Here is a 13,282-nt window from a genome sequence, read left to right as displayed (position 1 = left end):
TTATTGTTGAAACACTGAAAAATTAAAAAGATTAAAAAAATAGTGTACGATTTTTAAGAAGTTGGTCAGTCCAACTGCCAACAACAGTTATTTAGTCTTATAAATTGTAAGAAGCTCTAAATCGCTAGTACTTCTGAAAATCTAACTTTAGAAGTGCTTCATCAGATAAAATGGTATAATACAAAGATACAAACGTGAATAGAGGTATCTCCACAGAAACTGTTGACCGAAGAAAGTAATATTTTTCTATCTAAATTGTTTACTTTCTTTTGTGATTTTCTGTGTAGATTCGCGTGAGTACTTACCCTCATTCGTTAAGATAAACGCTTTCTCTTGAAAGATTTTTTATAGGTAAAAGATTTCATAGGGGTCTGAGAAAGGCCGAGGTCGTTGAAAGGCTTAATTTAGTGATAATTGATTCGTGGTTGAGTTTGAGAGTAAAATTATCAATTAAATAAATGAATCGCCGTAAAAAAAGTTATGCTGATTGCGAAGATCCAACCCCTCATAAATTCTTGTCTTTTTAATCGCGCTCTCATGAAAAAGAAAGGTATTCAGGTTCTAATCACTGGTGTGGAGTTCTTTTCTGTGGAGGATCCTTTTCTTTTTTATTCTCTAAACTTGCTCGTTTTGAGATCACACGATATTTTATTTTTTGATTACTAGTTATACTTTTCCTCTTTAATCAAGCATTAGAAAAATATCTCTTTCTGCAGTCTTTTCTGAAGATCTCGTTTACTTGGGGTCATTGATTCCGGTTTTCTTAATGATTCTGCCCAGAAACTCTTACTAACTCCTCTTTCAGAGTCCTACCTTTTTGTTCAAAAGAAAATATAGTATCATGAATCACTCTTGAATAATATTTAAATGAAACTTCAAATTTATTTCATTGCCGTCCAGATACAAAAAGAAAGAAGAAAGTGGAAAACTATATTTAGTAGAAGGATCTAAAGATGCTTACTTAACTTCCTCTCACACACTTCAAGACTTAATTGATCAAAGTTCTGGATCTGGGTCAGGTCTTCCTCTATTGGTGAGTGCTGAAATTAGTACTTAATGTCCATCCAATTTACAAATATTTCCGTATATTAATCAAATTTGTCTCCTCCTACATTGTTTGTAGGTTCAACGAACTATTGCGAAGCAGATCCAAATGGTGCATTCTGTCGGGAAAGGTAGATACGGCGAAGTATGGCTTGCAAGATGGCGAGGAGAGAAAGTGGCCGTGAAAGTTTTCTTCACAACTGAAGAGTCTTCTTGGTTCAGAGAAACTGAAATCTACCAGTCAGTGTTGATGAGACATGACAATATATTAGGTTGGCACTTCATATTTATAAATAATTAATTAATTCAACTTCGTTTTCAAAAATGGTTTGAAATTTGTCTTTTAATCGTGATTAATAAGATAATTTTAATGTCTAGGTTTCATAGCGGCAGATATCAAGGGGACCGGTTCATGGACGCAGATGTTGCTAATTACTGATTACCATGAATGCGGTTCTTTGTACGATGTACTGCGGACAACAGTAATCGATCCGCAGTCCTTGCTAGTGTTAGCTAGATCTGCGGCAAGTGGACTGGCACATCTCCACACCGAAATATTTGGCACCAGAGGAAAACCTGCCATTGCACATCGCGACATAAAATCTAGAAATATTCTAGTAAAGCGCAATGGAGAATGTGCTATTGCAGATTTTGGATTGGCAGTTAGATATATAAGGTTTGTACAAAAAGTGGTTTATTAATTTACGTAATTAAATAAGAATTATTTGTGCGTTTTTTCGTTATGATGGTTACATACTTCCAGATAGACAAACAGACTGACACTTTGATCTCAGGAGTTTACAAAAAAATTGTTTTGCGGTCTTATTCATTGTTTTACTTTACTACCTCACACGAGGACCAAGGGAAAGTAAAAGGAAATCATTTTCAGTTAGTCACAAACTGAACGCCTGTTTTGCAAAATCGTGCGCTTCAAGTTATGGATAGCTTTTTGAATATTATTGAGAGGCCTAAGGCACCGTTTCGCTAGAAACATTAAAATTCAACTTTTCTGAGAAAATGACCAAATGACTTTCTCCCTAAGTGTTTGGTCTTTTATTATAGAAAACAGTTTGATCTGTTTCCGAGCAAATCGCAGTTCGATTCAAACTAGTCGCTCTGAATAAATGATAAAAATGAGCCTCTTAATGATTGCTTTACTTTTATCATTTTTCTTGAAAAATTCATTTTACGGTAGTTTTCAAGAAGGGGTTGGGGATGGCTTAGCTATCAGGTACCCTTTTATTGTATTTTAGTTTACATATTAGAACGTTGATTAGAATTAAGCATTTTTTTTTAATCACACTCCTAAACAAGAAAACCCTTATTACCACTGTCACAAAAATTAAGTAATAAAATCTACCTACAGCAAATGATGAACGTAGTACTTCCAGATATGAACGTGTATCATTCACATACCTGACTATTGAAATGTTTTTCGCAGAATCTTCATTCGTGTAAATTAAGTTGATTCCAGAGAAGACCACATTTAAGTTTAAGAAATGATAGCCAAAATTTAGCGAAAATATTTTAGATAATTTTTCATTCGTTGTAACGATTCTATTGTCTTTTGCTTAGCTACAGCACAATCTTGTAAGTTAAGGATATAGAGCGGATTACGGGCGAAGAATTTCATACCTTTTTTATTTGCAGTGACACAAATGAAATAGACATCACTCCAAACACTAGAGTTGGTACGAGAAGATATATGGCACCAGAAGTACTTGATGAATCCTTAGATACTAAATCGTTTGAAGCGTTTAAAATGGCTGATATTTACTCGTTGAGCCTTGTCTTCTGGGAGATGTGCAGGTGAGTTAATATTTCTTAACTTTTTTTTAGACAGAAATTGTTCTCATCATATTTCCTTATTTGATAACTTTTTGATTGTTGAAACAAAAGTAGATTGTCTTGTGTGAGCTCTTCTCCAGAGAAGAGCCGCATGTTTGTCTGCAGGAAAGATGTGAAATAAATTGCATTAATGAGTCTTTCAAGAAGTGCCTAGTTTTAAGTTTTTGAGAAACAGTAGATTTTAATTTATTGCAGGCGGTGTGTGACAACAGGAGTTGGGGATAAATGGGGTCTACATGCAGAGGAGTATGCTCTTCCTTATAGCGACGTAGTGCCTAACGACCCGACCTTTGACGATATGCATGCTGTGGTCTGTGTAAAGCAGATCAGACCTCCAGTACCGCTTCGCTGGCATGATCACCAGGTACTTCTTTTATTTTCCATTTTTTCCTACTTGATCAATGATTCTACCAACTCACAAAACACATACACGCTATATAAATTTATACATTTCGATATATATACCAAAAGAGTTATTTAAGTTTGTGTACGGACCTCCTACCATGTAAATATTAAATATATAACCAAAATTCCTAATTTGAAGAAAATAAGAGTACTTCAATGAGTACTTGATGAAATTTAAGCGATTTTTTGGAAACTTTAAAGGGATCATGAATTGAAAAGAACGTCTTGAAGCATTTTAACCAGTTAAGCGCGGAATTCAATTTTATAAATAAACCCCCCACAGTGTGCGGAATTAAATTCAGACAATGACGTGTATACACGTCGAACGAAGGGCAAAACAACCAAAAGTTTACGTCGTAATAGTCACTGCAAACACTTTTTCTGCAATCTCTGGGACTTGAAATTGTAGAGCATTCTGTGCATTTGGAAATCTTGCACCGCTTCACGTATGCATTGCCTAGTTAAATAGGGACGCAAGACCTTTTACAAGGAAGAAAAGAGCTTCGAATTCTGTGCAAAATGAAATCATGCTCGTACTGAGGTCTCTATCTAAGGTAAAAACGGCATTGCACAAGGGTTGAGAGCTTCTATTTGTGTGCCTAATTCCCAATCTCTAATGCGGAGACCAAATATATACCAACCACTTATCATTTGTCTAGCTCCAACCACCACCCTCCGTATAAAATACTTGGCAGTTCTATTGGTAAGATAGTGAGCATGTATTTGAGATGAATTTATCCTAAAAGAACGAGTAAATTCTTGGAAATTCACTCAGTGGTGCTTCATATACTGTCTGAGCGGAGTCCCATTTTCACATTCAAAATTAATATTCTTACTTCATCAAATTATTTGTTTTTTTTCAGGTGACGAAAACATTGTGCAAGATGATGCAGGAATGTTGGCATGGTAATCCAGCAGTACGACTGACTTGTCTACGGATTAAAAAAACATTATGTAAACTTGATCCAGATCCTAGCATAAAAATAATTTAGGGTACTTATTGCATAAATTGATCTCCATATGGTTCCACATTCTGTTTGCAGTTAATATCTGTATACAGTACGCTCCAGTGATTTTGGTTTCAAATTGGGACTCAGTTAATGTCAGTTTCCCCCCAAACAAATGTTTCAAGTGGCATTTCCGATTTTCTTTAACAGAACAAGAAAAATCCCCAATTATTATTGAATTTTAAATGAGTTTTTATTGTCGAATCGTCTATTTTATTAGTTCTATTTGCAAATTTCTGTGGGCAATAGTCACGATACAAACAGCCGATCTTAATAAAAAGGTAAACTTGATTAGGAACTGTATTATTATTGAGAAGAAAGTATCAGCCGTATGTTTGTTATTGTAGGATTACAATAACAGACTTAACTTTCTTATTTTTCCTATTTAATTCGGCAAACTGGCGCCAATATTCTGAATGGATACATCTACAGTATGCAGTTAATTATGTGCAAATCTATACAACGAGCCGTGCAGGACTCAATGATTGGGGATACAGTATAATTTGGTGGACATATAGTTATATTTGTATATATAGAGTGTAAATGTGTATGTGTGGTGAAACTAAACTAAAAATGTACAAAATGTTTGTATAATATTGAAGAGAGGCACAATCTTGTCCTGTATTATAAATTATTTGATACTTAATATTATTTAAAACAAATTGTAAATATTTATTAATTTAAATTAAGACCGTAATATAAGTAGGAAGACTGAATATAAAAAACTTTTTGTTCGTAATACTCAGCTGAAACAGAACTTTGTTCTTGCCATATCTTTTTTTTTTTTATATTTAAACGTAAACTACTAGTTTTGTTTGTGGCTGCATTGTTGTGTGGGACTATTACCGCTGATTATTCAAAAAAACTAGAAATGGGAAATAATGCATTTATAACAATTGGTTATTCCACATTATTTTCAGACGTTTATGAAAATTAATCTATTATTTTCAAGGTTGTGTATAACTACGAAGGTATCTGAATGAGGGCATGAAGCCCTACCTAAGCGTTGACATCCCGCCCTCCAGCTTGGAAGTACACTTCCAATAAATAGTCTGATGTCCTAGGAGAAGTGACAATGATTAAGAACGTGAATATTTACTATTACTAAAATGGTTTGTTGAGAATTTATCTTATAGAAAGAAGTTATTTCTTTTGTTTGTACCCAAATAAACCATCTTCATTATTTATAATGAAATTATATTTACTCCATGTTATGAGATCCATCAAGCTTAAAAGAAAGCATTTCTGAAATTTCTAGGGGATACTGAAATAACATATGACAAATATATGTAGATTTCTTCAAACAAATCGAAATTTGTACAAAATATTACATCCGAGTACTATTTCCCCCCACCCCGATTGATAGGTTTTATTTAAAGAGGTAATATAAGATTTAGTCATAGAATTGGTTCCGTTTCTCACTTTCTGGCCTACCACATTAAGAGAAACTACTTTTCGTAAAGTCCGGAGGTTTTCCCACCGAATGTTTTTGCCATGCTCTCGTAGGGCCAACAATGATTTAAAACTGCAATGAAAAAAGGTAAAAGAGATCTCCGTTCCTGATTCAATCGACTAGGGACTCGTGTTAACTGTTAACCTCTACACAACCATGGACTCAGTAATACGATTAGGTTAAGTGAGCTTCTGTTACGCCGTGTACATCGTTCTGCATCCATTATATATTGGATATATGTGGTTGTAGTTCGTCTTATAACTATCTACTTTGCTTGCCTTTTTTCAAACAGCATTATTTAATAATAGCAATGAACACAATCGCTTTCCAGTTGGTGCTTCTTGTTGAATTGATTTATGATGAATGAAGAAAAATATAGATACATCTATTTTTAGAAATACGTCGGTTTCACGAGAAAAGCTCCTTTTCAGTGATAGCCATCTGGCATATCAATGTATGGAACATAGTTAAATTAACTTTTTTATACTGTTTTATAAAATTGTTTTTACTTAATACACTTTTACTTAAATTTTTCTAAATTTCTTTTTCTCTAAACGAACTATTGAGAAATTAAGTCATTAATTAAATTTCTCACTAGAGATGATGGAATTAAATCTTGTTGAATAATTTAATTGTAATATCAGTTGTACAATAACCTTAGCTTGGAAATAGTGGTTAAATGAAAAATATTCATTGGAGTTGAGTGAATAATGCCAGTTTCAGCCTTAATTTGGTTTTATTGTGCCAAGCTTGCGACCTAGGGCTAGGTGAACTTCAGTAATTTAATACAAATGTACAATTTTCACTAGATTGATTTTCAGCTATTTAACCATGTCTCAATTCAGTCAAGATTTCGTTAAAGATTCTTTCGTTCATATTTTTCACTTGTTATTAGATTTATAAATGAAAGCGAACGTTTACCCTGGGAGGAGAGTTGATTTAAAAATCTCCGTGAAGTAATTAAATGATTATTATGTGAAGTGTTAAAATAAATATGTTTAAATAACATTTGAAAATACTGCAAAGAACATGGAAAAAGCAATATGTTAGTGAGAGTTATCCAGAAAGTACTTTTCGATACTCAAAACAAAAAATGGCAGGTGGCAGTGGAATGGTGACCGCTTTGCCGCCCATCCACAGCTACTCGTATGTAACTTCTATGTAATTGTGAATTTGGAAAATTAGTTAATTGTGTACAGTAAATGTAAATAGTGTAAAATATAATTTGTAAAATCATTATTCTCAAAATGTAATCTGTGCCAATTGATTGTAGTGTTATTGGAATTATCTGGAAGTAGGGATTTGGATATATTAGTGGTTTTAATAAACACTATCTGTTCAAAAGTCTGTCACAATAGAACTAATTAACTAGGTTTTTATGCATATTATACACTTGAAATTTATTTCACTGCCAAATGAAAATTTAAAATTTAAACTAAAGTAAAAGAAAAATTTAAATAAAAAATGTTTAAATGAATAAAACCACTTAATACTATCAATAATGAACTGATGAACTGATGCCTACTTTAAAATAGTTGACTAATAATATTTATGAAAAGAGTTATTTGTTTTTAAACTTGTCAGTAAATAAATGAACTGGTTTACTTTTAAATCCTTTTATATTGATCTGTTAATAAGTTCTTTTGGCATTCATAGATGCAGTTTTATTAAATAATATGTACTATAAATAGAAACTGTAATAAATTTTTTTTTAAATTTTTTTATTTTTCTCTTAAGTTTCCTCATCAACTATTTTCCAGTTATTTCACTAAAACGAATGAAACTCCTTTCGAATTACAGAATTAATCCAACTAGATTCCAGGATAAAAAAGATACAGACCCTCTGGACAACTGACTGAAACAAATTTAGTTATCTCCTTAACAAAAACTTACGTTTTAAAATGTTAAGTATAAGGGTTGATTAAACGCCAAAAGGTACACAAATCAGCAAGTAACATGTCGTTAATACTTCATTCATATTATTTAAGTAATTTTACTGCATTAAATTTCATTAATATTTTTTTGAATTTATTAGAGGTCACAGACCCTTATGCTGGCCATTTTAATCTACAAAATATTTGTTCAAATAGAACACCATTTCTTAGATTGACTGTAATATTTAATCAACAAACTATTAATCGGTTAAAAAAAAAAACTTTATAAAAAAAAATATGAGGCTAAAAAATTCAAAAACTTTTTTTAAAAATGCACCAACATTCATCAATGATTTTGTTTATTTTATTTATTTATTTTTATTTTTCAATAAAAATCTTCGGTTAAAGTTCTTAATTCGATTAAAGCAATTGTTACTTTATTTAGTAGTCAAGCGTTTTTAATAATAGGTAATAATTAATCTGGTTTTATAGTAAATAATAGTTTTCTTCAATTCTCAATCTAGGTATTCTTACCACAGTGTTATATATTTGGAATATAAGATAAATAAGATAAGCATATTTTTATGACAGCTAATTATTCCCGTATTTTACCTACTATAAGTAAAATTAGAGGGACTACATTAAATTACAATTGAGAAATGAATAATTATTGTTGAATAATTTACTGGATATTACCTATGCGTTATTTGTGCTCACAAATACTTCGGTAAGAAGAATTCTAGACTGAAATATTGTTTTAAATCCGTGATTCAAATTTAAACAGTAGCCGACTCTAACTTTGTCTTTTTTTATTTTAACATGCATGTATATGTGCTATTCAGAATAAAGGGCCTCATAAAGATAAATCAGAAGAATAATTTGGAATAAAGCTATAATAAAGTACCTATTTAGTTACGAAGATATAATATACATTTTATCATAATTATAACAAAAAATAAAATATGAACGAACTAAGGGAAGGGATTAGCTATGCGGTTAGCGTATTGGATTCCCACGTGGAGGTTCCGGGTTCGAATCCAGCTGCAGACCCTTAGATTTTCTCTTCCTAAGAGCTTCTTACAGCTCACTGGCCGGTGATGGACAGTGTTGTCTGTAACGAGAGAACACTGTCCGGAGGCCGGCAGTGTACTGAAAAAAGCTCCGGGCGCCAATAACCTCAGATGTTGACGCGATTTAAATCAATAAAAAAAAAAATTATGAATGACCTGGCCAGCATAAGGGTCTGTGACCTCTAATAAATTCAAAAAAATATTAATGAAATAAAGGGCTGATTAAACGCCAAAAGGTACACAAATCAGCAAGTAACATGTCGTTAATACTTCATTCATATTATTTAAGTAATTTTACTGCATTTTATCATAATTATAACAAAAAATAAAGGGCTCTGGCCAGTGAGCTGTAAGAAGCTCTTAGGAAGAGAAAATCTAAGGGTCTGCAGCTGGATTCGAACCCGGAACCTCCACGTGGGAATCCAATACGCTAACCGCATAGCTAATCCCTTCCCTTAGTTCGTTCATATTTTATTTTTTGTTATAATTATGATAAAATGCAGTAAAATTACTTAAATAATGTGAATGAAGTATTAACGACATGTTACTTGCTGATTTGTGTACCTTTTGGCGTTTAATCAACCCTTATACTTAACATTTTAAACTGTAAGTTTTTGTTAAGGAGATTTTTGTACCTTTTGGATAGATTTTCCTTTTTGTCTGTTTTGCAAAGTTACATATCTGCTTTACAGATTTTATTAAAATTTGGAATAATAAATTCTATCATTATAACCTAAAAAGGTGTTAAGTCGGAACCGTAACTACCACTGGAGAAATCTTTTTAAAGAATGATTATAGTTGCGGTCCCCAAACCATCCTCAATAACAATTTTTTAGAGAAAGCGTTTTGAATAAAATAGGAAGGTATTTGTACGTAAATAGCAAAATTAAACTGCGATTTCAGTACTTCCTTTTAAGAGGAGTAAGAAAAATAAACTGCGATTACAGTACTTCTCCCTAAAAGGCTTTTACTTCTTCGAGGTAAATTTTATCCAAATCGAACTAAGCGTAATAGAAATATTGGTAATAATAGTTTTAGAAAAGGCCTTACTTAGGTGGGGCAAACTCCCCTCCTTATGAGTCATAGCGACGAAATTTTAAAGTGCAAATCTGTACAAAATTTCGATTGGAATGACACTTCATTCATGAAAATCGGTTCACGTTTCGATAATTTGAAACGATTGCTGTACTTCCCCTTAACAAGTGTAAGCGCAGATCATCGCTTTAATGTTACGTAGGGAGCCCTAACCCTATCATCCTACCAAATTTTATCAAAATCAGGCTAAGATTTACAGAGTAATTAGCGATAATAATTTTGGAGGGGGCCTTACATAAAGGGGGATAACTCCTCTCCCATTCGGTGTACAGCATCGAGCCCCCCAAAAGGCACATCTACATAAAATTCCGAATCGTTGGTGCAAAAAAATTGCTGTTATAAAGGAGGATTTGCCCTACATTATAAAGAAAATTTGGGAATTTTATCTTTTATAGAAAAAGAGAAAAAAATTGTCAAAGTTGGGTGTTTTTCAACGTTACGCTTTTTCGTGCAGTTTTTGACGATCAACCCTTATGCAACTGTCCTACCGGACAGTTTTAATATCAGTTAAGCAGTGTACATATTTTTTAACTCACTCCAATTCACATTAGGATTAGTTTACAATTTAAATGGTACTGAGGAGATCTTGTTGGAACATCTATTCAATAGTTATTTTCTCTTAATCATCTCTTATAATTACAAACAGTAACAATGGACACATTGTGAATGGGAGATTGAAGAAGCTGTCCACTGAAGGTACACCTGCTTGAGATACTCGTAATCAGAGTTGGGCAAAAATTTAATCAATTAAAAAACAATTGAATTAAACCGAAATTTAATTTTAATCATGATTAAAATTAAAAAATTTAATCGGCCAAAATTAGTTGATTAAAATTAAATTCACTTTTAATTAAATCGGAATTTAATCAATTAAAATTTTTAATCATAACTAAAAATTAAGATTAAAATTAAAATTAATTGATTGAATTAAATTCCAAATTTAGTTTTAATCACTTTGGAAGATTAAATTTTTTAATTTAATCAAAATTTGAGATTAAATTTTTAAAACCAAACATTGCCAATGGTTAAACCAGAATCCGAACAATGCATCTTTATTCCGCCTAGCTGGTGCCTCTTCTCTATCAATATTATCACTTTTCCCAAACTTGGCACCTTCATTCTACCAGTCTGGTGACTCATCAATGCCATGTTAGTGACTCTCAAGACTTATATAGGACCACCTTACACTCACATTTAACCATGTTTACCACTCACTAGACTTAGATAGGACCACCTTACACTCACATTTCTCCATTTTTACCATTCAGTAGAATTTATATCGCCTACATTTATAGATCTGTGCACAAAATAACTATAGTATATAATTGAGAAAAACAAAGTGTACAAGAGAACAAAATTCAATATCAATACGTGGTACACAGTGGGAGATATGGAACGGCCATAATTTTACAGAATTTCATGACCCAAAAAATTTTCAACCCTTTATATCTTCTACCTTTTTAGATCTGTGCACAAAATAACTATAGTTTATAATTGAGAAAAACAAAGTGTACAAGAGAAAAAAATACCATATCAATACGTGGTACACAGTGGGAGATATAGAACGGCCATAATTTTACAGAATTTCATGACCCAAAAAATTTTCAACCCTTTATATCTTCTACCATTTTAGATCTGTGCACAAAATAACTATAGTTTTTAATTGAGAAAAACAAAGTGTATAAGAGAAAAAAATTCCATACCAATACGTGGTACACAGTGGGAGATAAAGAACGGCCATAATTTTACAGAATTTCATGACCCAAAAAATTTTCAATTCTTTATATCTTCAACCATTTTAGATCTGTGCACAAAATAACTACAGTTTTTAATTGAGAAAAACAAAGTGTATAAGAGAAAAAAATTCCATACCAATACGTGGTTCACAGTGGGAGATATAGAATGGCGGGAATTTTACAGAATTTCATGACCCAAAAATTTTTCAACCCTTTATATCTTCTACCTTTTTAGATCTGTGCACAAAATTACTATAGTTTATAATTGAGAAAAACAAAGTGTACAAGAGAACAAAATTCCATATGAATACGTGGTACACAGTGGGAAATATAGAACGGCCATAATTTTATAGAATTTCATGACCCAAAAAATTTTCAAACCTTTATATCTTCTACCTTTTTCGATCAGTGCACAAAATAACTATAGTTTACAATTGAGAAAAACAAAGTGTACAAGAGAACAAAATTCCATATCAATACGTGGTACACAGTAGGAGATATAGAACGGCCATAATTTTACAGAATTTCATGACCCAAAAAATTTTCAACCCTTTATATCTTCTACCACTTTAGATCTGTGCACAAAATAACTATAGTTTTTAATTGAGAAAAAAAAAGTGTATAAGAGAAAAAAATTCCATACCAATACGTGGTTCACAGTGAGAGATATAGAATGGCCATAATTTTACAGAATTTCATGACCCAAAAATTTTTCAACCCTTTATATCTTCTACCTTTTTAGATCTGTGCACAAAATTACTATAGTTTATAATTGAGAAAAAAAAAGTGTACAAGAGAACAAAATTCCATATCAATACGTGGTACACAGTGGGAAATATAAAACGGCCATAATTTTATAGAATTTCATGACCCAAAAAATTTTCAACCCTTTATATCTTCTACCTCTTTAGATCTGTGCACAAAATTACTATAGTTTATAATTGAGAAAAAAAAAGTGTACAAGAGAACAAAATTCCATATCAATTCGTGGTACACAGTGGGAAATATAGAACGGCCATAATTTTACAGAATTTCATGACCCAAAAAATTTTCAACCCTTTATATCTTCTACCTTTTTAGATCTGTGCACAAAATAACTATAGTTTATAATTGAGAAAAACAAAGTGTACAAGATAAAAAAATTCCATATCAATACGTGGTACACAGTGGGAGATATTGAACGGCCATAATTTTACAGAATTTCATGACCCAAAAAATTTTCAACCCTTTATATCTTCTACCATTTTAGATCTGTGCACAAAATAACTATAGTTTTTAATTGAGAAAAACAAAGTGTATAAGAGAAAAAAATTCCATATCAATACGTGGTACACAGTGGGAGATATAGAATGGCCATAATTTTACAGAATTTCATGACCCAAAAATTTTTCAACCCTTTATATCTTCTACCTTTTTAGATCTGTGCACAAAATTACTATAGTTTATAATTGAGAAAAACAAAGTGTACAAGAGAACGAAATTCCATATCAATACGTGGTACACAGTGGGAAATATAGAACGGCCATAATTTTATAGAATTTCATTACCCAAAAATTTTTCAACCCTTTATATCTTCTACCTTTTTAGATCTGTGCACAAAATTACTATAGTTTATAATTGAGAAAAAAAAAGTGTACAAGAGAACAAAATTCCATATCAATTCGTGGTACACAGTGGTAAATATAGAACGGCCATAATTTTATAGAATTTCATGACCCAAAAAATTTTCAAACCTTTTTATCTTCTACCT

General features: G+C 31.8%; 1 protein-coding gene across 4 annotated transcripts in view; it reads left to right on the top strand.

Annotated features, from left to right (window-relative positions):
* tkv (serine/threonine receptor kinase thickveins) overlaps positions 1–4,993 on the top strand; it is a 28,552-nt gene extending 23,559 nt beyond the window's left edge. For all 4 annotated transcript variants that reach the window (XM_074123666.1, XM_074123669.1, XM_074123667.1 and 1 more), the window contains exons 4-9: positions 901–1,033; positions 1,124–1,316; positions 1,423–1,720; positions 2,695–2,853; positions 3,088–3,256; positions 4,161–4,993. In XM_074123666.1, the coding sequence (XP_073979767.1) occupies positions 901–1,033; positions 1,124–1,316; positions 1,423–1,720; positions 2,695–2,853; positions 3,088–3,256; positions 4,161–4,289 (1,081 nt within the window). In that variant the 3' untranslated portion in view covers positions 4,290–4,993. The remainder of the gene's footprint in view (positions 1–900; positions 1,034–1,123; positions 1,317–1,422; positions 1,721–2,694; positions 2,854–3,087; positions 3,257–4,160) is intronic.
* The last annotated feature ends 8,289 nt before the right edge of the window (positions 4,994–13,282 follow it).

This window comes from Rhodnius prolixus, unplaced genomic scaffold, assembly GCF_049639745.1.
Source record: "Rhodnius prolixus isolate KJV_2025 unplaced genomic scaffold, Rpr scaffold_14, whole genome shotgun sequence".
NCBI classification, from domain to species: domain Eukaryota; kingdom Metazoa; phylum Arthropoda; class Insecta; order Hemiptera; family Reduviidae; genus Rhodnius; species Rhodnius prolixus.
This window is presented reverse-complemented; position numbering and strand designations above follow the sequence as displayed.